This window comes from Triturus cristatus, chromosome 2_1 (assembly GCF_964204655.1).
Source record: "Triturus cristatus chromosome 2_1, aTriCri1.1, whole genome shotgun sequence".
NCBI lineage: Eukaryota > Metazoa > Chordata > Amphibia > Caudata > Salamandridae > Triturus > Triturus cristatus.
In genome coordinates, this window is record NC_140581.1 from 550,866,979 (window position 1) to 550,894,352 (window position 27,374).

The 27,374-nt window shown below is 42.7% G+C and overlaps 1 protein-coding gene across 1 annotated transcript in view; it reads right to left on the bottom strand.

Annotated features, from left to right (window-relative positions):
* Positions 1-449: 449 nt before the first annotated feature.
* TMEM161B (transmembrane protein 161B) overlaps positions 450-27,374 on the bottom strand; it is a 223,556-nt gene continuing 196,631 nt past the window's right edge. Inside the window, exon 12 of the mRNA XM_085632431.1 lies at positions 450-1,966. Within this exon, the coding sequence (XP_085488557.1) occupies positions 1,689-1,966 (278 nt within the window). The 3' untranslated portion in view covers positions 450-1,688. The remainder of the gene's footprint in view (positions 1,967-27,374) is intronic.

The window sequence follows — 27,374 nt, forward strand, 5'->3', positions numbered from 1 at the left end:
GGTCTCTCAAACGTCTACCAAATATATACACATTTCAACACAAAAAAATCATTTCAGTATGTCAATGCCACTTAACACAATTGTCGAAACAACAGTTCAATACATCATGTCAGACCAGAAAAAAATGCTTTTAAAAATCATTTCAAGCAGTGTATATTTTATGTGTATTTACCATTTGTTGAACTAGAAGGTACTTCGTAAACATCACACAGTTGTCAATTCTTCTGTGGGGACATCTGCCCATTAATGGTTTTGAGTAGACACGAATTACATTCCCACCAGTACATGAATCACTGGAAGTGTGCTGGGATTCAGAATGTATGATAATAGTTTTTCCAGTTTTTTTTACCCATGTATTTAAGTTACTAAGTAGGTTACAGTTATGGCCATGGGCTACATACTCACACTGCTAATAACGTTACAGAATTTAAGGCACTTAGAAAGGTTCATAAATATGGAATTTTGTTTTTAATTGGTATTAATTCAATACAAAGCATACCGTACATTCATCTTCTGCTTTGACCGATTCGAGTAATTTAATCATTTCTTAAAACCAAGATTTCCTATAGTATTGGACAAATTAATTTAATTTAGGTACTGACTTCCACTACAGATTTCATTTTTTAAATATTGACAAAATGGCCTATACATTCACATATCGCTTAACAAAACATTTAATTTTTATTTCGAGGACTCCTGAAAGAATTGCCTCTTCATTCAACACCATCCAAATCCATGTAACATGCCTTACATGTTGAGAAATATTCAGTGTTGCTATCTCATCTGTTATTGATGGATTATGTATCAAATATAAATTATGGACCCAAGTGCATACACAATCAGCAGAACCATGAATTAATGTCAGATTTGATCATGGTGAATAATTAACTCATTAAGCATTTTTAGTAAATTCAGTGAACTTTCACGAGGACTACCTGGAAAGAATAAGTATAAAAATCTAAACATATATTTTTAGAGTCTAGAATAGCACCAATACTGCATTTTAAGTGTACAAATGGCCACAAATATCTGAGTATCTTTAAACAGCAATAATCCCCTTTGAACAAGCATTTCTGCCACCACCGGCAGTAGATATCGGAGTCGCATATATTTACCTACGCTAAAATTCATACATTATACAGATTCATTTACTGTAATATACAGCAACAATATCATCAGTCCTGTTGGTAGCTGGTTCACTAAGAAAAGTGATCAATATATGTCCAACAGAAGCAATTCTTTTTCTTCTCGTATGACTCAAATGTAAGAACAAGTGATAATTCCAGGAATATTTTGGATTAAACTTTTGTTGACATTCCCAACACCATGTCCTTTACTGTCATTGTCCAAGTCACACGAAAAGTTTCATTGGCAGATAAGTGTAGCTGGAAAGCAGAGCAAGCACAAGTGTGGTCCTTGTATGTAATTAAATAAATGTCTCCAATCTAAGACTGGATTAGGCAATCATTATCCATCATCATGTTTATGGAGCTGAACATCAACCAGGTGATGCTTAGAACAAAATTCACCCTGAGAACACAGAGGAAGCATTTAAACGGTGAACATTTCCTTTTGATATGTTTCATAGGTTTTCTCCCAATTTGCTTTTCTTCGTCCTCCACTTTGAAAAACAAAATCGAACCTGGAGGTAACCCATGGAGTTAAGGGTCCGAGCTATTAGCTTGCGTTCATGCCACAGTCAGGTACTGGTGGTAGAAAAGACCAAACAAACTTGTGGAAAATAGGCAAGCAGCAATCCACCAAGTCAAAAAAGATAAAAGCCCACGGAAGAGGAGTGGGGTAAAAATGTTTTTTAGACCACCGAGTGCCACAGTGATTTGTGCAACAGTAACTTTCATCTTTTCACTAGCTCCAGGAAGATCAGAATACACAGAATTGGCATGTGGTGTGGTTCCCTCAGGTATATGGGATTCTGATTCTTGAAAGATGCCCCAGGAGTGATTACCTAAAAAATATAAAGATAAAAAGTTTGCATTTAACACAAAGACAATTAGCGGACTATGGCACTTTTGTGTGGCTACTAACATTGTATGTATTCTTTACAAGCACCTCTAAAGTTGGTGCTAATGAGCATTTGGTCACAAAAAAGTTTCAAATCATGTAATACTACCTAGGGACTTCTGCCTACACGACTAAAGGGAAAGTTGAGAAGGTCATTGAGGCTGGCCTCTTACCCAAGAGACTAAAAAGTCATGAAATACATGAAAGCCTTAGATGCAGTAGGGTGCTTAATATACCCTGCTCCACAGAATATGAACATGTTCAAGTTTTTGTTCTGGGCTCTGTTAAGCGTTTCTGAACAAAAAGAAATCTAAGTAGAACATGTGTTACATATCCCGGTTTTTGAAAATGAGATTTCCCCCCACCACCCCAAAAAAAGGCTAATACTCTTACTGTGGTGCGTCAACAAGGGAGCAGGGTTTCAGCTTGATGGCTTTAAAGACTATGTACAGTCTGATTTTTGCTGCTATACTTTAATTCTTCCCAGTTAGTCAGAGCTTGGTGGAGAAGAATAACAAAGGAACAGAAGATAAAGGGAACTTGGGGAAGCAAACCACAGGGCTACAAATGTGTTCTGTATAAGGGTAAAAGACAAAATCCTACAGACAGTTCTATCTATTGGCGGATGTCCTTTCGTCAGTCATCCTGGGTGGTTGTAGTTCAAAAGGTCAGAGATCAGAATGAAAATCAAATCAAAATAAGAAGCGAAAAGGGGACTGTGGGCAGTGGGTCAAGGGGTGCATTACGAGACAAATCAAGCTGAAGTTCAAACTTACATGAAATATTGCAAGTACATTCTTTGGTTCACTGCTATAAATATCTTGAGGAATACTGTAACTAGATGACAGGAACCCACCAAAGCCAAACCCCAACTGTTCTCAAGTATAGAATATTTTTTTCAAAGAGCACCTTGTTGTGCCTCAGTATGTCTGTTAAATTCAATACACCCCAGCTTTTTATGTCTTTTTTTTTTCCAGACGTGCTGGGGTGGACACTTTCTAAATTCTTTCCAAACTTCGAGTTGTACCCAACCAGAGCCAATGTTATTCTTTAGCGATGCCAGGAGTTTAATGCATAAGGTCTCCAAAGTTTACCTTTTAGTAATTGTAGAGATATTGAAAATTGTTATCCTGGACTAAGTCCCTTAATATCTTGCCTGAAGGTGTTGGTACATGCTTGGCTGCCTGTCTAATCTTTGTCTGTGGTTTATCTAGGGGTTTTCTCACGATTTCACAACTTCAGAAAAGACCCCCATCAAAGGGTACTTTTAAAAACTACGAAGGAATCAGCTTCATACACAATTTGACTGTTAGTAGATTTATTTTAAACATGTTCCTCTCTCTCATGCATAAATTAAGGAGATGTGCTTACTGCTGAATAGGTGGAGAACTTTATGGGCCTAGCTTTGCCTTTTACGTAGAGCATATGCTCTTGGATTGGGAGACGAAACTGAAGAAAAGAAGAGAAATACCTGAAATGTAAAGTGCAAGTGGCCTCTAGCCTTGAAAACAGAGGCATTTAACTATGGTCTATTCAGTACTTCTTGGATTGTGTGCAGTGATTTTGTGTAGCTGGTTGACCTTGAGAGTGGAGACGTGAAGTGGTCCTGCCAACATAAGTGGTGGTCCATAATTATCTCCTGGGTTTAAGGCCAAAAGCTGCAGCCAAGCCTGCATATGCAGGGTGATTCCATTATTCCTTTAGGAGGCTTAGTCTCGGCAGAACCATATAATCTTCCTGAGCAGAGTCTGTCAACAAGGACGTACAATAATCAAGCCAGTGCTACTGATGCAGCTTGTAATTTCCATGGCATTAGTAACTTCAATGAGGCCAATGATTCTTGCTTAAAACCTCTAGTTCTGTGTTCTTGCCCACGTGGGAAGACCAAGCCTTGCCTTCATGTGAATCTGCAGATATTTCCCAAGTGACAATGAGGAGGCTGTCTTTGCGTGACATGTACTTGTTGTCCAGAAACTCTGAAGTAAACAGCTTAGATTGAAATCTGCTCCAGATTTCATGAATCAAACAGTTAGCTCGGTGCTCAATAATAACAGTTTGATTCAGTAGAGAAGCCAAAGTGTGTAGATGGCCTCTTTTTTGGGGAAACTGGAGTCTCAAGTGACCATAAACATAAGGACTTCGATCTAGGGGTGGGCATAACTTGCATAATTTACAGTAGCATATTTACCTGAAATAACAGCAAAATTACGCTAGATGATGCAGAATTGTGTGAGGAGAGTAATCCAGCATTTAGCGCTAATTTCTTAACGCTAAATGCACCCTTGCTTCCAATATGGACTTAAGGATGCATTTTGCACTAAGAAAATAGCACTAAATGAAACCGAACATGTACAGCAGCAACCAGCAGTTGCTCACGCTTCCCAAATTGGTTGTTCCTGTGCTTCTGCAGTAGTAGTTACTCATGATTACATGAATGGGTGTATTCACGACATTTTCGTTAACTGTGCATTAAAAAATTAACTAAAAATTACTCTGGCACAATTAACATTTTTCCCAGACATACTTCTGTACCGCTTAAGTGAGTCCAAATGTTCATGGTCACACATTCAGACACTAGGGTTAGATTTTAGATAACTCATGCATAGGCTCTTGCAAAGAGGATCCCAGTGTATGGATGAGCCAAAGTCTTGTCTGCATATGGTGTGTTTGGGGCATGTTCAGAGGGGGCTGTGGGACAGGCATTTTTGATGGCCGAATAAACAGAAAACAATAGCTGGCGAATGGACAGTGGTTCAGCAGTCAAAGTGCAGAGGAACGTCTGGTGTTGGGAGCTGTAACATAACCATCAGAACGTGGGGTCAAGTTGATTCTTAAGATAGTTGGACCAGTCTGCCGGGATTTCAGCAGCATACTTATAGCATCCAGGAGCAAGTATGAACTGAGGATAGATGTCCACATGATGGTCAGAAGCAGCAAGGTCAGAAGAAAGTGTTGCTGGAAGAGTCAACTTGGATTCAACTTCTCTATATTTAGATAAAACGTGTTCAACATTTATGCTATGATGGCGTCAACATTTCCAGACAGGGGTACAGCAAAGACGAATTAATTAAGGGCGAACAAACAAATGCCCACAGTAAGCCCATCCCAACCTGAAGCAATCAACCCAAGACAGCTCACAGATAGTAACTGTGTTGAAATGAGATCTAAACCAAAGACTGCACCAAATGCTGTTACAAATTCATCTCTTTCTAGAATCAGTTGGGGAGAAAAGATGGTCCAAAGCTGCTCTAGTGTTGGAGCAATATACCAACAAAACTTCTCCAGTCACTGATTGAGGATTCAGCCAGTGCTAATGTGTCTCGGTACATGTGCTTCTTATGCCTCTTGTGTTTCAGGGAAGTTGGGAAATTGTGCCAAACTCTATGGAGACCAGCCTCATTCCCTTCATCTTGAGATGTCTCACTCACTGATTCAGCAGCCATCGCCCACTTAATATAAAACCGCACCAAGAGGCAGATGGAGCTGAGAGCAATTGGAGAGGAAAAGGAGTCTTGAGCTGGATTTGCCTCATTACAACGAAGCTGCAACAAAGAGTGTTTCCAGGAGGAGATATTATCTACTCCATGGTACAATCTGCCAGGACTGTGTGGTGAGCTAGACATTAATGCCACAAGGAGAGACTCGGTCAATCTCACAATGATCTGCTGGCTTGAGATCTCTGTACTCGGGTGGATTAGGATCAACAAAATGATGCAAAGGAGGTTTGGTCCCTGGAGTTTTCAGCTCCTGCTGCTTGGTGCCTGACATTTAACATTGAAAACTAGACCCGCCTAAAAAAGGCTGTACACAGGAAGTGCAAGCTGTATGGAAGGGATGCCTCAATGCTTCATTGATCGTAAATAGCAACAGCACAAGAGTGAGCTGAGAATTACGTTAGATGGCCAAGAGGCGGAAACATATTTTAGAACTCCGCTAAAGGTATGACTATCTGAAAGGGGAAGGAAGCAGACAAATAAGGGAGGTCACAGTAAAAGTCAATGTGTGACAATCTGTGAGTGATTGAGGACACGTCTATGCATATACTTGCGGAACATGAAGATAGGGCAACCATAAAGTTCAAGTAGAGGAGAATGACCCAACAGGTTAGAGGCATAAATAGAGGAGTACTGGAGTTAATTAAGCAGGCAAATAACAAAGAGGTAATTAATATATCGAGGTAGAGAAGGCACTTAATTGAGGGTAAATGCAGAATATATCTGCACATGGACATGGTTCATGGGAAAATCTGCAAAACATTTTATGCAGAACTGTTAGGATAAAAGAACACATGACGTGGCAACTAAGAATCTGAAATCCACAAGGGGGTGGGGGCACGAATAGAAGAAGTCCCAAAAGGTGCTGGAGAGAGTCAACTGCAGATTACAAAAGCGTGTAAGGAGGAGCTAGAGTCAGGAACGGGAAGGTCATTCCAAATGGGGGCCAACAAATTAATTGCACAATCTACATTCACCCAAGGCCTACGGGCAGCTCTAGTAGGTTGTTACCACTGAACTGAAAGACACTTAATTCAGACCCAGGTTTTCAAAACCCTGTAGCTAATCTCTTAACTCTTCTAAATAAAGATGAATTCCAATGTCTCTACAACATTGCTGTTAGAATGGAGTCAAGGATATGATTAAAGAGTTTAAGCATGGCATTGCTGTTAATCAGCTGCATCTGCGATAGCTCTTTAAAATGTTTCCAGTTTAAGATTGTCTGTATAAAGTAGGGAAAGAGTGTATTCAAAAACACATCAAGGGAAAGAGTAATGTTTTTCACTTTTTTATTGAAAATGTACTTACATTTACTCTCCGAATTTCAATCACGAATGAAGTGGAGGATTTGCTGCATATTTTACAATTTCAAAGAGTCTTCTTCTTCTTTTATTCCCCAGAATATATTTAATATCCAAAGGAGATGTTAGTCTTTTGTATGGCTTTTCTATGAGAGCAATGAAGTTATAGATTGACTGACTGTGGTGCCACTTATGTTTAGTCGCCGGGAGATCTCTTGGCTTTCAGCCTTTTTCTGATCAACGGGGAAAAGGCCCTTAGTGGTTTCAGACAGTCTCATTACACCGAGGAGAAACCCACTGACTTCTTAATAGCTATAAGAGGGGCAATTATCTGTAGGAATACCAAAAGCAAGAATATTCAATTTTTTGTTTCTAATGTCTCAAACCGAAGACGTTTTTTCCAGATGGTCAGTGATTGAGAGGTTTTAGAAAAGAAAATGTAATTATTTAGTGGTCAGATTAACGAACTCATATTCGCCCATCAACATCAATGTTGTCCATTTTGGCAATGATACATCAAGTATAGTAACCTTTATGAAAGAAGGTTTCAAACAATGTTCGATGAGGTATTTATTTAGAAAGAAAGCGGAGAATAGGAAATCAGTAAGATCATTTGAATTACCCAAATGTAGATTGAAAACTCCATATATGTAATGTTGAGGAGGATAGGATCAGTTGCGTAGTAATGTGCTCCTTGCAATTTCTACAGAGATGGAGTTCTCTCTAGGTGGATAATATATCATATTAGTTCTTATGTTATGGTGCAATAGAGTTGGGGTTCAGAGCACGGGATTGAAAAGAGGAGAAAGATTCGGATTTCAGATGTCTGCATCATTTGGAGTTTAAGTATTAAGGCTATCTTGCCATCAGTCTTGCCATCCTGTGTTTAGGAAATAATTGAGTAATCCCAGGCCATATGAAGAGCCATAATACTTCTGTCTGAAGAGTGCATTTGCCACCAGTGATTAAGCAGGTGAAAACCAAGGCTCCCTAGCTATCCAATTAGGCCTACCATGGATGGCCTCTTCTGGCTAAACGTGTGCACTACACTCCGAAGGACATCATCCTAAAGGCATTCACCTGGCTCAGAGTCTGAGTTGAGTGAATAATGTTTTACAATGGTGGCTGTATCTCTTTGAAATTATCTCTTTAGAAAGTTAGCAGAGAGATGCCCACTAAAATCCCTGTATGCATCTATCCTTCTTTATTAACAAAACTTCAGCCTCTTTGTCTGTTTGCAATGTCATTTAGTGTTAAGAACCTACTCACTTTAACAAGTCTACTGTATTTGCTTTAAGCACTGGCTCTTCGCATACATCAATAAAGCTATGAGGCATTCAATACACTGTAGAGAGAAAAAGAAACACTACCAATGACCCCCTTATGAAGTGTGAGGTAAATTCATCAGGGTACCTATTGGGTTATTTTATAATCTTCACCCACTTGCACCTTTCTAACCCCACACATCTACATGCACAAATGCGGCAACTCCTAAAAGATCTCCGTCAGAGAGCCCTCCAGTAGGGCCCGTGAGGGACTGCAGCGCCACCCCCACGAGGAGCAGTGCCCAATGATGATGCTGGACACTCGCATGGGTGCGTGAGGGCACAACTAGTAACTCACAGGAGTACCTTTTCCTTTCTCTGCATACTCATACCTACTTTGGAGACATTGTATTACACATACAACCTACCAGGTTGCTGTGTGTCTTCCTTCTTTCCTTCTATTTATTTATTTTTTGAGGAACTGATACCTTTCATAGTGTTAATGCATTGTCTTTAGGAGCACTGGTTCAGGACCTATTTCCAATAGCTCCTTGTCCTCCCTTCTCCCAGTTTGGCCTCTGCAGACTTAGCTGGAGCAGGCGGGGTGCACTTGAGTTGGCCAGCTGTCCTTGAGATACGCAAATTCTGTTTAATCCTGTTTATTATTGCACTCCAACCTGCTCCCAGAGTGCAAAGAATAGAGCTGCATTGGTAAAGTTGAAGGATCAGCCCAAGAAGCAATAAATGTGTTGACACGAATGCAGCAAAACCGACATAATGGAACTTTCAGTTGGAATGGACCTCTTGATCAGGACCAAGTTTCTTGGGTGTTAGCATGTAAACCTGCATAGGTTACATGACTATCTTGTGGGATGGAGCTTTGTTACTTCTTTCTTTTCATTTTTCTTGTTTTAGTTTTTGAAGGCGTATGACCCAGTGTGGTCAACTCCTTTCTAATTGTATTTGGGATGAGTATTGGCAAGAGATTTACTTACAAGAGCCATTGCAGCATGGTTATGAAGACTATCTCTTTGTGTAGTGTTTATACTAAACCTATCACATGCAAAAAAACAAGCAGTGACAAAGCCAATAAGTCTTCTTCATTGTTAGAAAAAAGATGTTGTAGTATTCATACAAGATATGTTTTGAGTATTGTTGGTAAAGTTTGTATAGGGCGAACATGACCCTAGAGGGTATCAGAGCGCTTTACAGAGGGATGCAACACATATGAGGGGTGGGGGGGGCAATCGTGAAAGAATCTTAGCAATAGACAAAATAACAATAGTTATATAGTCTAAAAATAGCAATAGGTACATACTGACTTAAATAGTGGGCAAAAAGAAATAGTCAATCAGTAGGAGAAGGCAAGAGAGTCATCATCGTGATAGAAGATGTGGTGACTCAGGCCCCCATTGGACTTCAGGATAGGCAGGTGTTCATCAGTAGCGCTTTCTTTTCCTTTTTGAAGGACACGGTTGATGGAATCAGTCTCATTTCCGTTGTAAGGGAGTTCCAGATTCTTGGGGCGATTCCTGAGAAGGAACGGTTGGAGGTTTTTGTTTTTTTGAGTTTCTTTGGTTTAAGTAGGAGGGTGCTGGAGGTACGGGCACCACCCGACAGCTCAAGTTTTTTTGCGAGGTAGAGAGGTGTGTTGAAGTGAGGGGTTTGTGGGTCATGCAGGCATGTTTTAGGTGTATCCTTGCTTCAAAAGGTAGCCAGTTGAGTTTTCAGATCCGGAGAGATGTGATTGTACTTCTTGGTGCCTGTGATGAGCTTGGCGGCCACATTCAATGAGGCTCTGAGGGGGGCCAGTCTGTATTTAGGCAGACCGCAGAGTGTTGCACTGCCATATTCCAGTCGCGATATGACTAAAGCTTGTACTGCGGACTTGAGGTTATCAGGGTGAAGGAAAGGTTTTAGTTTCCTTAGGATGCTAAGTTTGAAGTTCGCTCCTTTGGTAGAAGCACTAATGTGATCCTGCATGCTCAAGTTCCTATCCAACACTATACCCAGGGATTTCGTAGAGTCAGTGATATGTGGTGTGCAGTTAAGAGCAGACAGATTTTTTTATGTATTCCTCAATGATGAGTGCTTGCTTGGGCGGGGAAATAAGGAGGAATTCCGTTTTGAGGGCGTTTAGTTTGAGATGGTTGAGGGTAAGCCAGTTAAGGGTTTTGTGTAGGGTTCCGTTGAGTGACTTGATATCGTCACGCAAGGAGATTTTCATGTACAGCTGGGTGTCGTCTGCATATATGTGGTATTGGATTTATTTATTTATTTGAGTTTTATATAGCGCTGGCTAGACCCGGAGGTATCAGAGCACTTTAGAACCTGCATTTTCTGAGATATGTAGCGAACAGATCTAGGGTTGGAAATCCTCAAAGCCAAAAAAGTCTTTGCAGCTAACCTCGTTTAGTTACCACTAGTGACATTGTTTGGTGTGTCTGCTGAGGGAGCCGGCCCATTCGTTCTAGACTCCTGGTACATGTTGATCTTGTATTGATATCTCGTCAGCCATTCCCAGATCTGCTGAGCCATGACTGAGAGGGCATGAGATCTTGTCCCACCTAGTTTCAGCAGATAGAACATGGTGGTGGTGTTGTCCGTGCGAACGAGGATTGACGATTTCCTGATCCTCGGCACAAATGTCTGGTTGCCCAGAAAAACTGCTTTTAATACGAACAAATTTTCGTGATACTGCGCTACCGGAGTTGACCACTTTCCGTGAATCTGTAACTCCTGTAGGTGTGTTCTACACCCGTCCTCGGAAGTGTCCATCATTACCACCAATTTCGGTTTTGTCGTAAGGAAGAATAGATCTTGAGAAAGGTTGTCTCTGACTGCCCACCAGGACATCGCTGAGGTCGTTGCTCGTATGAATGAAACAATGTCTTCGAATGAGGCCTGAGTTTGAGTCCATTGAACATCGAGCTGCTCCTGAAGGGGTCTCATCTGTAGGCGACAATGTGGGAGGAGCGGGATGCAGGACAACATTATCCCTAGCATTGATTTGAATGTCTGTACTGAACACACTTTTCTGCTGATAGGGATTGAACAGTTTTTTGGAGGCGTTTTTGGGGAAGGCCTTTGAAAGCGTGGTATCCAAAGTTGCTCCTAGAAAGACTAGTGACCTTGAAAGAACGAGAGAGGACTTTTCCTTGTTGATTTTGAGACTCAAAGAGCTAAAGAGCCGAACACAGGTGTCCGTAAATATTCTGGCGGCATGGAAGGAAGGAGCCATGACCAATCAGTCGTCCAGGTAAGGGAATATCAGTTGACCGGATCGTTCGAGAATGGCCATCACTGGCACCAAGCACTTTGTGATGACTTTTGGAGCAGACTTTAACCTGAAGGGTAGCACTTTCAACTGGCAATGGCACCCTGCCACATCCAACCTGAGAAAGCGTCAATGCTTTGGATGTATGGGAATATGAAAGTATGTGCCCAGAAGATCGAGGGAGGACATATAATCCCCTGCATCCATGAAAAGCAAATTTTCCTGAAGCGACAACAACCTGAGGTCCATTATTTGCCTCCATTTTCCTGTCTTTATCTTCATTAAAAAGAAACTACATTAGAACCCTAGATTGTGTTGACTACTTTAATGCCTGTTTGGAGAGAAGCAATCTGATTTCCCTCATGAGAACTGCCAAATGACGAGGAGAAGTTCTTCACAGAGGTAAATCCGGAGGCTGTTGAACAAATTCTAGGGTGTGACCATGGTAGAGGACGTCTAACACCCATTTGTCGGAAGATATGAGCTTCCATTGATTGAAGAATTTGGAGCAAGCGGGCCGAATTGAAGTGAGACTACGGTAGCAGGGGCCTGTGGATCCTCATTGCTTCTTGTTGGCGTCATGAGCTCTTCCTCCCGGCGCTGGGCAACGACACAACGAAATCCCTGCTGTAGTAGGGTTGGAAACACTGCTGGAGTTGAGGTCGAGAGAGATATTGACCTCTACACCCCTTCCCCCCCCCCAAAAAAAAGAAAACCTCTTTTGCTGCAGATTCATCAGCGATTTAGAAGTGTCTGTGTCCGACTTTATAGACTGCAGCGTATGATTCACGTATTGGCCGAACAGGAACTTGCCGCAAAACGGCATATCCAACACCTTGATCTGAACCTCCCGGTGAAATGTTGTAGCCTTTAGCCACCCCTGTCGCCTTAACACCGCCACTCCTGCCATTTGTCGGAAGGCAGTTGAGATGTCTAGACCCACATCAATAATCTCAGAGGATGTGCCCTTCCCCTCGAATAGAACATCCTTTGCCTCCTTCTTATCCTCGGGAAGATACTCCAACAGGGAAGAGATGTCCAACCACATAGGTTGGTCATATCTACAGAGCATAGCCATGGCGTTGGAGGCTCTGATCACAGTGGCTGCCAAAGCGGAGAACCTTTTGCTGATGTTATCCAGAGGGCGGCCTTCCTTGTCCGGTGGAACTACACATGGAGAAGTGGGATTTTTAGTTCTTCTTTGAGCAGCCTGCATAATAACTGAATCAGGCAGATGATGACTAATTAGGCCCACAAGAGAGTCTTCCAGTACCCTGTACTTCTTATACAGTTTTGGAACCACCGCAGGAATAGATGCAGGCGTTTTCATTGATTTCAGGCCCTCCTGCCACAAGTAGTCCACGATGGGTATGGCCCTAGTGGAGCATTGCGTAAAAGGTTTAAAATCATACTTGAAACACTCCGTCTGCTTAGCAGGCATAGGGAGATCGAAGCATCTTGTAGCACGTACCAAGAGATCGTCGAAGCCACAGATATCTGCAGGCGGAGAGTCGGCTATCGGCGGTGTAGGCGAGGGCGGAGTAGGAGATACATAATCATCCCATTCATCATGGACATCCGGGTCCAACTGCATCTCTCCTTCTAGCTGCTGATCATCACTATCCTTCACCTGAACAGGGATTTCCAAAGGTGGTACAACACGTTTGGTTCTTGGAAGTAGAGGCGCAGCCAGCGGCTCAGGAACAACAGGGACCAGCAGTGTAGATGATGGTTGCAGAGCAGAGTTCGCCTCAGGAAATAGTTTGTAGTAGTTAAGGAGCATCAAATAAAGGTCAGTGACCAAGGAAATAGGAATATTAATGGAAGGCTCTTGTGCATGATCCTCCTGTTCTTCATATGGATAATGCTGTTGAAATGTGTCTGGGCATTGAACGCTGTGATGCCCTGCATCAGAGAAGGATTATTCACCCTCCAAAATGGTAGCTAAATCATCAAGCACCTCGTCTTCCTCCGAGTCCTGCCATTTGACTCTGAGCTGCAAGGGGCTGTATCCAGGGCCATATGGACCATCATCCTCACACTTCTGAAAATCATAGGAGGCAATGGGAATATCTTTGAAAAGTCCTGTAGGAGAGATGGTATTGCCTTTGAAGGCACATGTCTTTTTCCCTTGTCAACGGGCTCGTCGACGCTGTGGTGGATGGTAGAACCGGTAGTGGCTGTTGGAGAGAGGGAGACCCGCCGAAGGTGAGGTGACAAACTGGATTGTCGACAGCGACAGTTGACTACAGTGACAGCACCAGTTCAGTCTTCGACGACGAAGCTGCTGTCGGCGTCTTGACCGTCGACATAGTCGAAATCGCTGACGCGACCGTAGACCGAGTGCCTGATTTCGTGTAAATGGAGGGTGTAGACTGATTTCTTCATTGATGGGGTAGTTGACGAGCAGATTTTTACAGATGAAGAATAACTGAAGGGAGTATGAGGTGCTGACTGTGGAGCAGAACCAGCTCTATGATGAGAGGAAGAGGAACCACACTTTTCCTTTTTAACCCTCCTTTCCTCAGGCCTCTCCTTACTTTGAGATCTAGATATTTCAGGATCTCTGCGAAGAGAAGAACCTTCTTCCTTCATTTTCTTAGAGGAGGTATGAGGCCTATCCTCACCTTCAGAGTCGGAGTCCTTAGCAGCCTTATTTCTTTGCAGCCACAGAAGCAACCTACCCTCACAATCTTTGAGGGGTTTTGTAGAAAAAGTATGACAGTACTTACATTCTCTGGGCTCGTGGTCAGGATACAGGCAATAGGAAAAAATAGGTACTCATACTCCTAGACTGTACCTCAGAAGAAGAGATGAAGCAAGAAATTAACTGTAAGCTGGAAGTTCAAAAGAGCAGCAGTAGAAACACTGACTGAGCAGGGCTCAGGGAGACTCCCTAACACATGACGTGCTGTAACAAATCTAAGGTATGGTGGCCCTGCAGGGGATGGAGACTCAATGGTCTACGCTCGGACTGGTGGAGTTTGGATGCTTTAGAACAATGGAATAGGCTGCTAAAGTGATTTCCTATGGCAATTGAATGTCACATTTTAATACTGCTATTTTACTGTTACTGTGGGACTCCAACCATGACGACGAAGAAGATTCAAGCATGTGAATCTATGAAAGATACAATACTAGAGAACTTATGTAACTGTCAAGTAAATAAAATACAAAAACTGACCTAACAGCCTGTAGGTGGGTATTCAGGGCTAGTGTTCCTGTGACACTTCATGAAGAAACACTTCCATTTAGCAGAATAACAGGTTTGGCTGCTGGCAATGTAAATGACCAAGACTTCAGGAGACAAAATGCAAATATCTGTAATTGTGATTCAAGGTGTCCAATTTGTTTATGCTACATTGTGAATACATTTGGCACTACTGACGATTTCTGAATCACTACTATCATACGCCTTCTGTAGATGGAACCTGTGCTATGTTGTCTACAAGCTGTCAGTGCCATCCAGAGATGAGTCAAGACCAGTGATAGAAGGATTATGTTACTTACCCAGTAAGCATCTGCATGTACTGCTGTAGATTCACATGCTTTCCATAAGTTCGCTATCTAGTGTTGGGCTTGGATGATTACAAGTTTTTTTTCTTCGAAGAATTCATTTCAAGTCACAAGGCTACGTGACTTCTCCTTTTGGTAAACAGTGTGCATGGGCATCAACTCCATGGTTAGATTGCTTTCTCGTGGGTGGGTGAGAATGGAATTAGAATCAGTGTAAGTTATATGATGTCCACACAAACAAAGATAAATGTAAAATTCCAACCGCACAAGTATCCTTGGAAGAGGGAGGGCACATGTGAATCTACAACACTATATGCCAAGAACATATGCTTACTGGGTAAGCAACATAATCCATTCAAGGCATGTGTGGCTGTAGATACACATTCTTTGCATAGACTGTAATGCAGTCCCTCTCCCAAAGTGGTGGCTATCCTGTGGGGGGTTGTAGTTGTTTGAAACAGAGTATGTAGTACTGCCTGTCCAACATTAGATTGTTGGTGTGCTGCCACATCCACGCAATGTTATGTGAAAGTGTGTAGTGTGGACCATGTTGCTGCATTACAAATTTCAGCAATTGGAATGTTCCCAAGAAATGCCATAGAAGTCCCACTCTTTTTAGTGGAGTGTGCTTTAGGAGAAACTGTTAGTTTTCTTTATTTCTTTAGCATAACATGTTTGGATGCATTTAACTCTCCACCTGGCAATATCATTTTTTGAAATTGGTCTCCCAGGGTGTGGAGGCAAAAAAAAAATAAATTGTTGCTTTGTCTTTCTGAATGTTTTAGTGCTTTAAAGCTCTATTGAAATCTAAAGTGTGAAAAAATCTTTTTGCTACAGAATCAGGATTTGGAAAGAACTCATGTAGCTCAATGGATTGGTTCATATGGAAAAGAGAAACAACTTTAGGAAGTAACTTTGGATTTGTTCTTAAGACCACCTTGTTTTTACGCAGTTGGAAGAATGGTTCTTTTGAGGTTCATGCTTCGAGCTCACTAACCTGTCGAAGTGAAGTCGTTTGAAATTAAGGAAGCCACTTTCTAAGATAAATACTGGAGCTCGCATGATGCAATGGCTCAAATGATACTCACACGAGCCACGCTAATACAACATTTAGACTCCAAGCTGGTGCCAGCTTAGGGAGAATGATTCTTTTAGGTCCCTCCATGAAAGCCTTAATGACAGGTAACTTAAATAAAGAGGACTGTTGTCTATTTTGTAGATAGACTGTTTTGCAGCTAAATATAGTCTTATAGAAGTGTATTCAAGACCTGATATTCGCAGGTGCAAAAGATCACCAATTATTGGTTGTACTTATACATCCAAAGGGTTACATTTTTGGCCTTGACAATAAACAGCAATTCCATTTGGCTGCGTAATATCTTCTTGCTGTAGGTTTACGCGCCCCTTTAAGAATGTCCAAACACGATTGTGGAAGGTTTAGGTACCTAAATTCTATGACTTCAGGAACCATATTGCAAGGTTATTTCCTTGGGATGTCTTATTTCTCCATGGTTCTGTGGGAGAAGGTCCAGGTGAAGAGGACATTTCTTGTGAGGTACCTGAGAAAGTTCCAGTAGAGTGGTGAACCATGGTTGATGAGCCCATTTGGGAGGCACTAGTATTAATTAAAGTGAGGATTGTCAAAGTTTCCTGACCCCAAATGGTGGTAGTGGGAGAGAGGGGGGGGGGGGGGGGGAGCGTATGCAAATATCCATGACCAGTTCATCCATTGAGCATTGCTCTTGGATAGTGGGTGTGGAAATCTGGCTGTAAAGTCTTTGCATTATGTTTTTTCTGGGGTTGCGAACAGGTCTAATTGTGCACTCTCCATTTGCGAAAGTATGTGAATAGAACTTGGGGATGAAGTGGACTTATTGCTGCATCTTGCTGAAGAGGTCTACAACCTGACTGCTCGTCCCTGGGACATGTTCTGCCACGAGAGGAATGTTGTGAGATAAAGCTAAATGTCATATTGTCTGTGCTAGGCATGCTAGCTGAAGAGAGTGTCACCCCCCCTGTTTTTGTAAATAATACATCGTTGTCGTATTGTCCGTCTGAATTAAGACAACTTTGTTCTGTAAGTGAGTTAGGAATGATTTCAATGCTAGGTGAACAGCTTGAAGCTCAAGGCAGTTGATATGGAGACTCTTGTGTTGTACATCCCATATCCCTTTGATGGTTAGATGTTGAAGGTGAGCTCCCCAACCTGTAAGAGAGGTATCCGCTGTGAGAATGACTAGGGGAACTGGGTCCAGAAACAGCTGCCCTTTGGATAGGTTTTGTAGGTTCAAACAATGCGGAGAGTGATGTATGCTGCTGTCTATTAACACTGGATGTTGCAGCTGACACTGTGACTTAGTCGATTGAAGTGTGAGGCATTCTTGCAGGGGTCTCATATGAAGTCAGGCATGTGGAACTATGGCTATGCAGGATACCATCATGCCTAGTAGTCTTAGTACCAATCTGGCTGAGATTTGTACTCCAACCTGAAATTGGTGAGCTAAAGACAGGATGTTTCGAATCCTGGCTGAATTTGGAAGTGCTTACGCTAGGTGAGTACTGAGAATGGCTAATAAGTATGGTCGTCTTTGTGCTGGTTGTAAATTAGATTTTTGCAGTTTGACTGTGAACCCTAGCTGGTATGAGAGAGTTAGAGTTCCAAAAGTATATTCACTGCATAGGCTTGAGCAGGTTGCTTTTAGAAGCCAATCGTTGAGTTAAGGGAAGATACGAATATTTTCCTTTCATAGATGTGCTGCTACTACCGAGACATTTTGTGAAGACCCTTGGAGCTGTGGTGACTCCAAAGGGAAGCACCTTTAACAGATAATGGTTTCCTTGGAATAGAAAATGTAGTTATTTTCGGTGAGCTGAGTGAATGGGTATACGAAAGTAGGCGTCCTTGAGGTCAAGTGTGGTCATGAAATCTCCCTGTTGACGTAATATTATGACTTCCTGAAGGCTGACCATGTCGAAGCGTTCTGAAAAAATTTACTGATTTAATGCACTGAGATCTACAATGGGTCTGAGTGAGCCACCCTTTTTGGGGATGAAGTAGTGTAGGAAATACACCCCGGTTCCCAATTGTTGAACTGGAACTGGCTCCATTTCTCCTTTTATTAAAAGAGCTGCTATCTCTTGCTTGAGTAGAGCCTGGTGCTGAACACAGAGGTTGTTTTTATATGGTGGGACGTATGGAGGAGTGGTGATGAGCTCCAGACAGTAGAGGATGTGGCCTAACTGCTAGGGCCGTCGATCTCAAATCTGGGGAACCGGGTTTGAGTCTCAGCAATGACGCTCAACATCCTGTGATTCTAAGCAAATCACTTAATCTCCCCGTGCCTAACAAAAGGAATGTGACCTTGAGCAACGCAACTGGTGCTCATGTAAAGCGCTCTGATACCTTCGGGTCAAGTTTGCTCTATTTAAAACTAAGGGGAAAAAAAACATGTAGGATAATATATAATACCCAATGATCGGTGTTAAATTTTTTTCATCGCGGTAGACAAAATTGAAGCCTATCCCCCTACAAGAGTTAAATGTACGGGGAGAATGTGAATTAAATCATTGTTTATTGTTGTTGTTATTGGGAATGTGGGTGGAGTTTCCACACCAACGTCCCTTGAAATAATTCTCCCCATATGATCCTCTGTAAAAAAAAACTCAAGGATTGTGTCTGATTTTTATAGGAGGTTGCTGATGTGTCAGTAGCGGCAGACCTAGCACCTTGTCTAAACGAGGGGCAGCGAAAGTAACCACAACGTGCTGGTTTGAAGCACCCCTCATAGAGTATGCCACATCTATGTCCTTTTTTATTTTTTCCAGGGCTATGTCAACTTGAGGCCTGAAAGGTGTTCCTGATCAAAAGGAAAATTAAGGAGAGCTAGTATTTATATTAAGGACAGCTAGTATTTATACTTCTAGCCGTAGTATCAGCTGCATCAAGTGCACATTTAATGGAATTGTTTTAAATTAATTTTCCTTCTGTAATTAATTCCTGTCTCCTAGATGTAAACTCTTGTGGAGGATGCCCTCTATTTCATCCCAGTGTCTCGTAGCAAGCTAACAGGGCCTGGTTATTAACTATCCTCCACTGGTTTGCTGATTGAGCTGAAACCCTTTTGCCAGAGGATTCAATTACATTTTTACTCCTTGTCTGGTTGAGGGGCATCCCCAGTGGTTTGGGAATTTGCTATTTTTCTAGCAACTAAAGAGTCTGGTGTTAATTGACCCTTAATGTATAGAGGGTCTGAAGGTGCAGCCTTGTACTTTTTATCTATTCTCAGTGTGATGATGCAAGCTTTAACTGGGTCTTTAAAAAGGTCATCAGCATGATGAAGAACTCCCTTTAACATGGGTACATACTGTGTTCCTCTTTGAGCATTAGAGAGAGTCTAAAACAGGAAGTCCTCATCAATTGGAGTTTTATGTAAATGGACCTGATGGAAGGCTACTGCTCTAGCAATTAAATCTTGAAAAGCTGAGGCATGATCTGGCGGTGTAGGCCATGAAGGATAGAGGTCAGGATCAGTATTGTCCTGTGGCTCTATATCAGTCATTCCAAGAATCTTGATGTTGAGGATAATATAACCTGTTGTCATCAGTATCCTATATATGAGAAGGGGATTGATGAGGTGAAAATGTTTTCCTTGTGACTTTGGTGAAAAATGAGGAGGTGGAGTAGTAGGCTGTGATGGAGATTAAGCATGGTTGTGTATGGCAAGTGTATTTTTCCTTTTGTTTAAGAGGGGGCGGTGAAGTGTCCCGAGACTCTTCAAAGGACAAAGGCTTCTTAGAACCTGGGGTCTTTGCTGGCTAAACAATAATCTTTGTACCAGACATTGCCTCAAGAATTGGTTGAGGAGGTGATTTTGAAACGACGGCAAAGGTTTTAAGCCTTAAAGTAAAACATTTTGGTTGGGGAAGGTCTTTTGATTTCAGTGCCAGGCCACTCAGTTCCAAATCAATAGATTCTTTTTGTTTCTGTCTGAAGATTCCTGTTTTGGAGATAGAGTCTGATTTGCTGGAGGTACAGGTTCCTGCTGAAAGCTGATCTTTCGGTGCCGAGCCCGAGGGCGGGGCTTCTGAAGATATTTATTTAGTGCGCACCGTGGCTTTTGTGCAGTGGGGGCCCTAGAGCAGTCTTATCAGAGGGAAGTGATTTTTTTTCCAGTTTTCGGATCAGGGGCCTCAGTACTCATGAACCGACGATCTTGGAAGGCTTTCACCATCCTCGGAGTCACAATCGGAACGGTGTATGGAGACAGATACTTCTTGGGCTGTGGCCACTTCATCTTGTTCGCCCCGCAGACTGAAGATGTCTGGCGTGTCGTTGGTGTTTCTGCGCTCCATCTCGAGATGACGCGCACGTCGGTCGCAAAGAGTTTTTTTCGCCTGAACGATGTGAAAGCCTAACACGTACTTTCTTGATGATCAGGTGCAGGGACTAAATTACAGACAGAATGAAGATCTGTATGAGGATATTTGGAGTGGCACTGCGGACAAAAACGAAGGAGTGTGATCCATTAGCAGCCTATGTTCTTAGAGAGCTGTTAGAGTCAAAAAGATCGAGCCCGGCGTAGCTCGTCAGCCAAGGAGGCGATCCGATGACCCCCACCCGTTTAAATTTCTCAAGATGGAGTATAAACTACCTGATGGGAACAATACCGTTTAATGCAGATGACTATCTAAGGAAACGGAGGCAGAAAATGATATCGAACCGGAGCAAGAGCGAGTACATACGAACCCATTTGTGGAAAAAAACTATCTAACAATGGAGTCGGTGCCCATGTGCACGGTTACCAAAAGGATTGGAGGACTTATGCAAAGCATGTGTATCTACACCCACACATGCATTGAAAATGGTCTTTCCTACTTGAACCACTGCAGTAGCCAACTTTCATGATCTGCTAGAAGGCTATATAAGATCTCATCTCTCTGCACGGTTGATGGCCTCATCTGCATAATACAGCATTTAAGTTAAAATGAACTGGGTGACTGCAGCTCTTTGTTTTTATTTCCTATAACATATACTCTTTGTCAGTAGGTAGACGTTAATAGTTCCAGGAACCATATGAATAGGGAAGGCTTATACTTTCTTTCAATCAATGGTGCTCCAGTTTCAACTGCCTTATGAGTTCTGATACACTCTTACTTGTTGACCCATCTTGCTATTTCCTGTGACTTCTAATTTATCAGCATCCTCAAAACTGAATCCACTCTTTCTCTGTGCATAAAGGAATTTGGAGCAATGTTGGTGAATGGCGCTGAACAGTCTCAGGACTAGTTTCTTCTACCATGACCCGATTGCAAGTTACCTGGAGGTGTGTTTGCGAGGTAGATATAGCTGCAGGTAACTGCGTCGGACCTAGAATGTCCTAGACTGTGTGGCTGTAGATAGAATGTCTGAGCAGGATATTATTGTGTCCACAAACTCTGGATCAGAGTTTCTGACAAGGAGAAGCGCCACTCAGTTGAAGAAAAAAGGAAACGTCCCTCCCACTGTCCCTGACCCCTCCAAACCCTGCCCCACTCTCCCGCAAACCATGGACAAAATAAAAAAGTCCCCATAGTACTAACCACCTACTCCAAGCAGGTTGTAAAATTGAGGATTCAGGACTGTTTTTCCCAAAAAGGTTGAAAACATGTGAAATTGGACCAGATATAATTAGGTCCAAATGTTTTTCTGCATTCCTCAGGAAATACCTTGTAACCCCCATTACCTTATGGAGAGATGCAGCCCAGTATCCAGAATTCTGGCCCCAATATCTCCTAGCAGAGAAAATGGTGCACTCATAATAGGGCCATAAGTGTCTGTCTGCATTTGTTTCAAATGTTTTAGGACTTTAAGGCTTTGTTAACCGTTTTTTCTCTTTTGTGCACAAGCCATCTGCCTCACTGATATGATTTTTTATCTCGAAGTTTGGTTTGCACTTTCAACATTAAAGTAGCTTTGGCTCTTCAGAAGTGAAAGGCTTTTGACTTTGGTTCAAACGAGACCTGCATTTTTTTTGGTGTGGAGTCTTCTCCGCACAGGTTTAAAAGAAAAATTAAATCCGATTCTTGACATCAACCACCTTTGAAGTCAAAGTAGGTCTACATAATTTCATATCCTAAAATTTAGGCTTCAAAATCCTGACTGCTGGAGGCACTGTAAGTTTAGACTTTTTTTAACCCTGTAAAAATAACTTTCAGAAGCAAAGGTGCAGAATCAGTAGATTCTGCCTCCTTCCGTTTCTCCTCAGAATGAGAAAATTGCTCCTTGTGGCATTTAGGTACATTCAAAGCCACAACTATCAAATCCAAATCGTTGCCGCTTGCTGATGGAAACATGGAGCCACCAAGAAAAGGACCTCTACTCCTAAGCATTGCTGGCTCAGCACTTTTCTTGTAGGGTTACCTAAAGGGTATTGTGTCTATTTTTTATAGTAACAAAAAGGGTATTCTTTTCCTTACCGAAAACTCCTAGAAAAAAAAAAACAACTCTTTCAAATGTCATCATAGGTTACCCGATTTACCCCATTGTAGCTGATATCAGTAGCCAAGTCTTGAAAGAAGGCCATGTCACAATTTTCCAGTTCTTTGTAGTGGATTCCTGTGTCTTTCAAAGTAGGTATTCATTCTCTTTGTAATGTTTTGAAGTCTGGCTCCTGCTTTTTTATTATTTCTAGAGAATTATTCTTCTATATTCAAAAGGAGAGCTTGCTACTGTACTGAATGGCCAACCACAGAATGCTGGACTAATGCACAGCCTGTGAATCTAGAACAGGTTCACGTTCAACAAATAATGGTGAATGCTGGTGTCAGTATTGCAAAACAAATGATATATGAAGGTGCCAGAATGGGACTCTTTTTAGAAGAGATGCCTGCTTCTAACTGAAGTCAAACACATTAAAGTGAGTAGAACATCTTTTTAAAAAGATCAACAAAACTTGATCGTGCCACTGAGCGATTGTTGCTTGTCAATTCAGACACTATCTCATGCATCAGAATGCAAAATGCCGAAAAACGCCCACAAATTCTAGATTATTAACAGTGTTTTCAGCTGCATTATTGCACAGATCATTTTAATAAAGTCACTACAGAATTCAGACTGTATTATGCAGAATAAACAGTACATGATGGTGACACTGGCTGTTTTTGCCAAAACATAGGCATAAGGTAAAGACAAAAGATGAGGTTATTGCAAGTACAATCCTGTTTCTTGCTACAAAATACCACAAAGGTTATCCCTGGCTGTTAGGGGGCGACTTTAACGCTGTATTGGACATTGAGTTGGACAGGTCTCACCCCCATTACACGCTACAGAAAGCAAAAGGCAAGCTGAGGCACTTAGAGGGTGGACAGAGGGCTGGGAACTACGCGACGCATGGTGAGCAAAACATCCAGGGCATAGGGAATATTCCTTTTATTCACCACCACACAGACTGCACACTCGAATAGATAGGTTTCTGTGTTCCGGGACTCTGCTGGGTTCCATTACTACTGTACTCCATATGGACAAGACCCTGTCGGATCGTAACCCGGTGGAATTAACTCTACAGTGGGGCAAGATTCCAACTCCGATACCGACCTGGAAACTGCAGCCCACGATGCTGGAAGATTCGGTCTTCCGTCATGCCCTCTCAGAGGCGATTGGCCATTATTTCTCAGAGAATGCGGGGTCTGCTAGTACTCGCCAACTGGAATGGGATGCCTTTAAAATGGTTATAAGTGGAGTGGCCATTAGCACAAAGACGTGAGTTCGGCTTGCTCTGATAGAACGGCTCACTGAACTCGAGGGTAAGTTGGCTGCATTGGAAAGGGAAGCGTCAGGGACAAATGAGCAATTGACGCAGCTATGGGAGGCTAACATACAATACGCGGAACACCTTGAGGAGCTGCGCGTTGTCCATCACCGGCGATACACACAGAAACAGCAGACAGGTCAGGACCGCTACTGGCACGACTGGTACGACTGGTTCGGAATGCTCCCTTGCCCTCACCTATATTGGAAATTCGAAATAGTGAAGATGTTGTAGTTAACACGCTACTAGACATCAATACAGCATTTATGGTCTACTATGAACACCTATATTGTCCACCAACTGGACATACTGACGCAGACTTCACACCCTTCTTTGACGGGTTATGCTTACCGAAGCTCACACAACAGCAGCGTGACGAACTGACACGGCCAATAACAGGGGTGGAAATCCGACAAGCGATTAAAGCTTTACCACGTAATAAGACCCCTGGGAATGATGGCCTGCCGGTTGAATTTTTACACGGTATATGCTGACTTGCTGATACCTCATTTACAGTGCATATATCACAAGTCGTTGGAAGCAGGTGGGCTCCCCGCTACTACACTGCAAGCGCTAGTGGTTTCCTTACTGAAGCCTGGGAGGGATGGATTGAACCTTTCGAGCTATAGACCTTTATCACTCCTCAACACGGACTATAAAATCTTGAGTAAGTTGTTGGCAGACTGTCAGTTTATCCCCAAACTAATACACACTGATCAATGTGGGTTTGTACCTGGTAGGAACACAGTACTTAACATCAGATGCCTACACCAAATTATGGTGGGCACATTCGGCACGGGAACTACAGAGGGTTGCGTATCGCTTGATTAGCGGCAGGCGTTCCGACTCTTTACATTGGGACTATATGTTCTATGCCCTCGCACGATTTGGTATACCAGACGAATATATCTCGTGGGTGCGCTTACTGTACATGAACCCCACTGTACGGGCGAGCACGGGTCAGCATATCTCGCGGCAATATACAGTGGCTCGGGGTATCAGACAGGGATGCCCGTTGTCGCCGTTGTTGTTTATTCTGGCGCTGGAACCCCTTCTGCATAGACTACGTTCTTTCTCAAGTTGTAGGGGGATAACGCGAGGTCATACGTCTCACACTATTTCAGCTTACGCAGATGACCTCATTCTTTATATCAAAGACATGGATACGGACCCTCATCCAATGCCCTCCACCTTTGCGTCATTCCAAGAACTATCTGGCCTGGCTATTAATGCTGCCAAGTCATATGCCTATTTCTTTGATAGCTCTGTGAGGAGCGGTCAGTTTACGTTCGGCCCCTGGACCTTTCACATAGCGCCTGATACTTTTAGATATCTCGGAATACAGATCTACCAAGATGCTGCAAATCTCTTGGATGGCAATTTGATGCGCGCAGTTGCTGCTCTCAAATCTCAGATCCACTTCTGGATCTCGCTGCCCCCGTCAGTGGCGGGCCGGGTGGCCATAACTAAAATGGTGCTGTTGCCGAGGCTGCTTTATTATTTCACCAACTTGCCTATACTTGTACCCACGAGGATTTTTAAATGATTTAACTATTTATTGATAGAGCTAGTTTGGGGCACAGGACGCAGACGTATCAGCCTGGCGAAACTACAATTAAGCACGAAACAGGGGGGCTGGGAGTGCCGGATTTGCGAGCGTATTGCTACGCTAGCCAATTGCAATGGCTGGCATATTGGCTTGCAGGACATAATTTACAAGAATTGGATATGTCACAGCGAGATAGGGACAAGGGGGTTATTCACAGGCTCTTGCTGCCTCAGGCCTTACTACCGACATCGACACCCCACTTGCCACTGATAGCCATTACAAACTGGAGGAGCGCAGTGAGGTACACTGGACGGACACCACCATATGCTCCCACCATTCCGCTGCTAGTTGTCCCCACACGAACCGTGCTTTGCAGGCGGGGACTGATGAGGGCATTACCACGATGGGAGAGTTCTTTTCTGAGGGTATATTAATGACACATGAAACATTCACACGCGAGCATAGTGCCCCTGATACATTGTTCCTACTACATGCACATATATCCAGATATATACGCACTAAATGGTCACCAGAGGGTACTGAGCCTACCACAAACACGCTACTTACCATGCAATACCTAATGGGACATGGGGCCCGCCTGACAAAATGGTTGACTTACGGGATTCGGGCCGAAACAACGATCTCACTGCGACCATTGCGTGACAAATGGGACGGGGATGTAGACCGCGAATTTACAGACAAGGAATGGGATGCTATACTGGGCTACCCTAAAAAGGTATCTTGTAACCCTAAATTTAAGTTTATTCAATTGATGTTACTCCACAGAGCCTATTTGACCCCGCACAGACTGTGCGCTATGTTTCCGAGGGCAAATAATATATGCCCGTGCTGCTACGCACCCAACGCGGGGCTGATACACATGGTATGGGACTGCCCGAGACTGGGACATTACTGGACGACAGTATGCAAGATAATGACGGATATTGCCCCGGTGCATCACAACGACACATTGGAATACTGTATACTAGGACTAGGGCCCCGAGGGAGGAAGGGTAATCCTATTTATCGGTTTGCTAATATTGCGCTCCTTCTAGCTAAAAGAACCATAACCATATGGTGGAAGGCCACTAGGGCTCCATCTCTACAGGATTGGCCTACGGAAGTAGTAAGATGGGGTAAGATAGGGTAAGGCGGAAGGGGCTGAAATAAAAATAGAGGAGTATAGAGGTATACGAAAAACACATATCGATGAGCTGGAATGCAATGTTGGAGGAATATGCGGCGATCGATATAATATCCTACTGAGGGGTCACGCTACCATTTGTTGGGATCTTGGACAACTGTCACAGCTCGCACAGGCTCCTTACAATGCCAGGGGGGACTATTATTCATTATAGCAGGAATGCATGGTACACCTAAGACTGACTGTGGAACTGAGACAGACGCAGAATCAAGAATTAGACATGTGAATTTGCTACTATTGGCAATTGTTGGCCGAGCTTGTGGGGAGGGGGAGGTTTGGATAAGTTTTGTTAGGGTGGTATAGCTGTAATAGGACATGATGGATTTGATTAACCACAATATGTTATGCTGGACTTCTAATGTAGGCGAGAGTGCTGTAAATTAAACTAAATGTTTTGCAGTTAGGGACTCATTCTATGGTATTAGGACTGTTGCGCAATGGCATCTAGGGACTCTCCTAGACCCTCTGCAATGTGAATGTGAAATCTTGTGACTTTGGTGTAACCATATGTAACTATGCCATGTACCAGTACATTCATATCTTGCATTACAATGTCTGGATAATTGCTGTGAAAAATCAATAAAAACAAATAAAAAAAATAAAAAAACATACCACAAAGGTTGATTTAAGTTGTTTTCAGTGGACCAAACAGCTTATCTGACAATTACCTCCAAGCCAGCGATTGAAATTTAGAAACAGCCACAATGTTGATTTTCAACATTAAGTAACTGTTTTATGTTAAATGACAACAAAGCTAGATATACAAGCAAAGCACTGATGCGAACTGGGCAACAAAAAATATTCAAACTGTTCAGTCAGTCAGACATGCACAAACCCAGAACATGTTATACATTTAAGATTACTAAAGAGTGAAAGGCATGCAGCAAGCACGTACGGCCTAATTACAAATTTGGCGGCAAGTAAACTGCCATTAAAATGGCGTTAACCCTGCCACCTAAC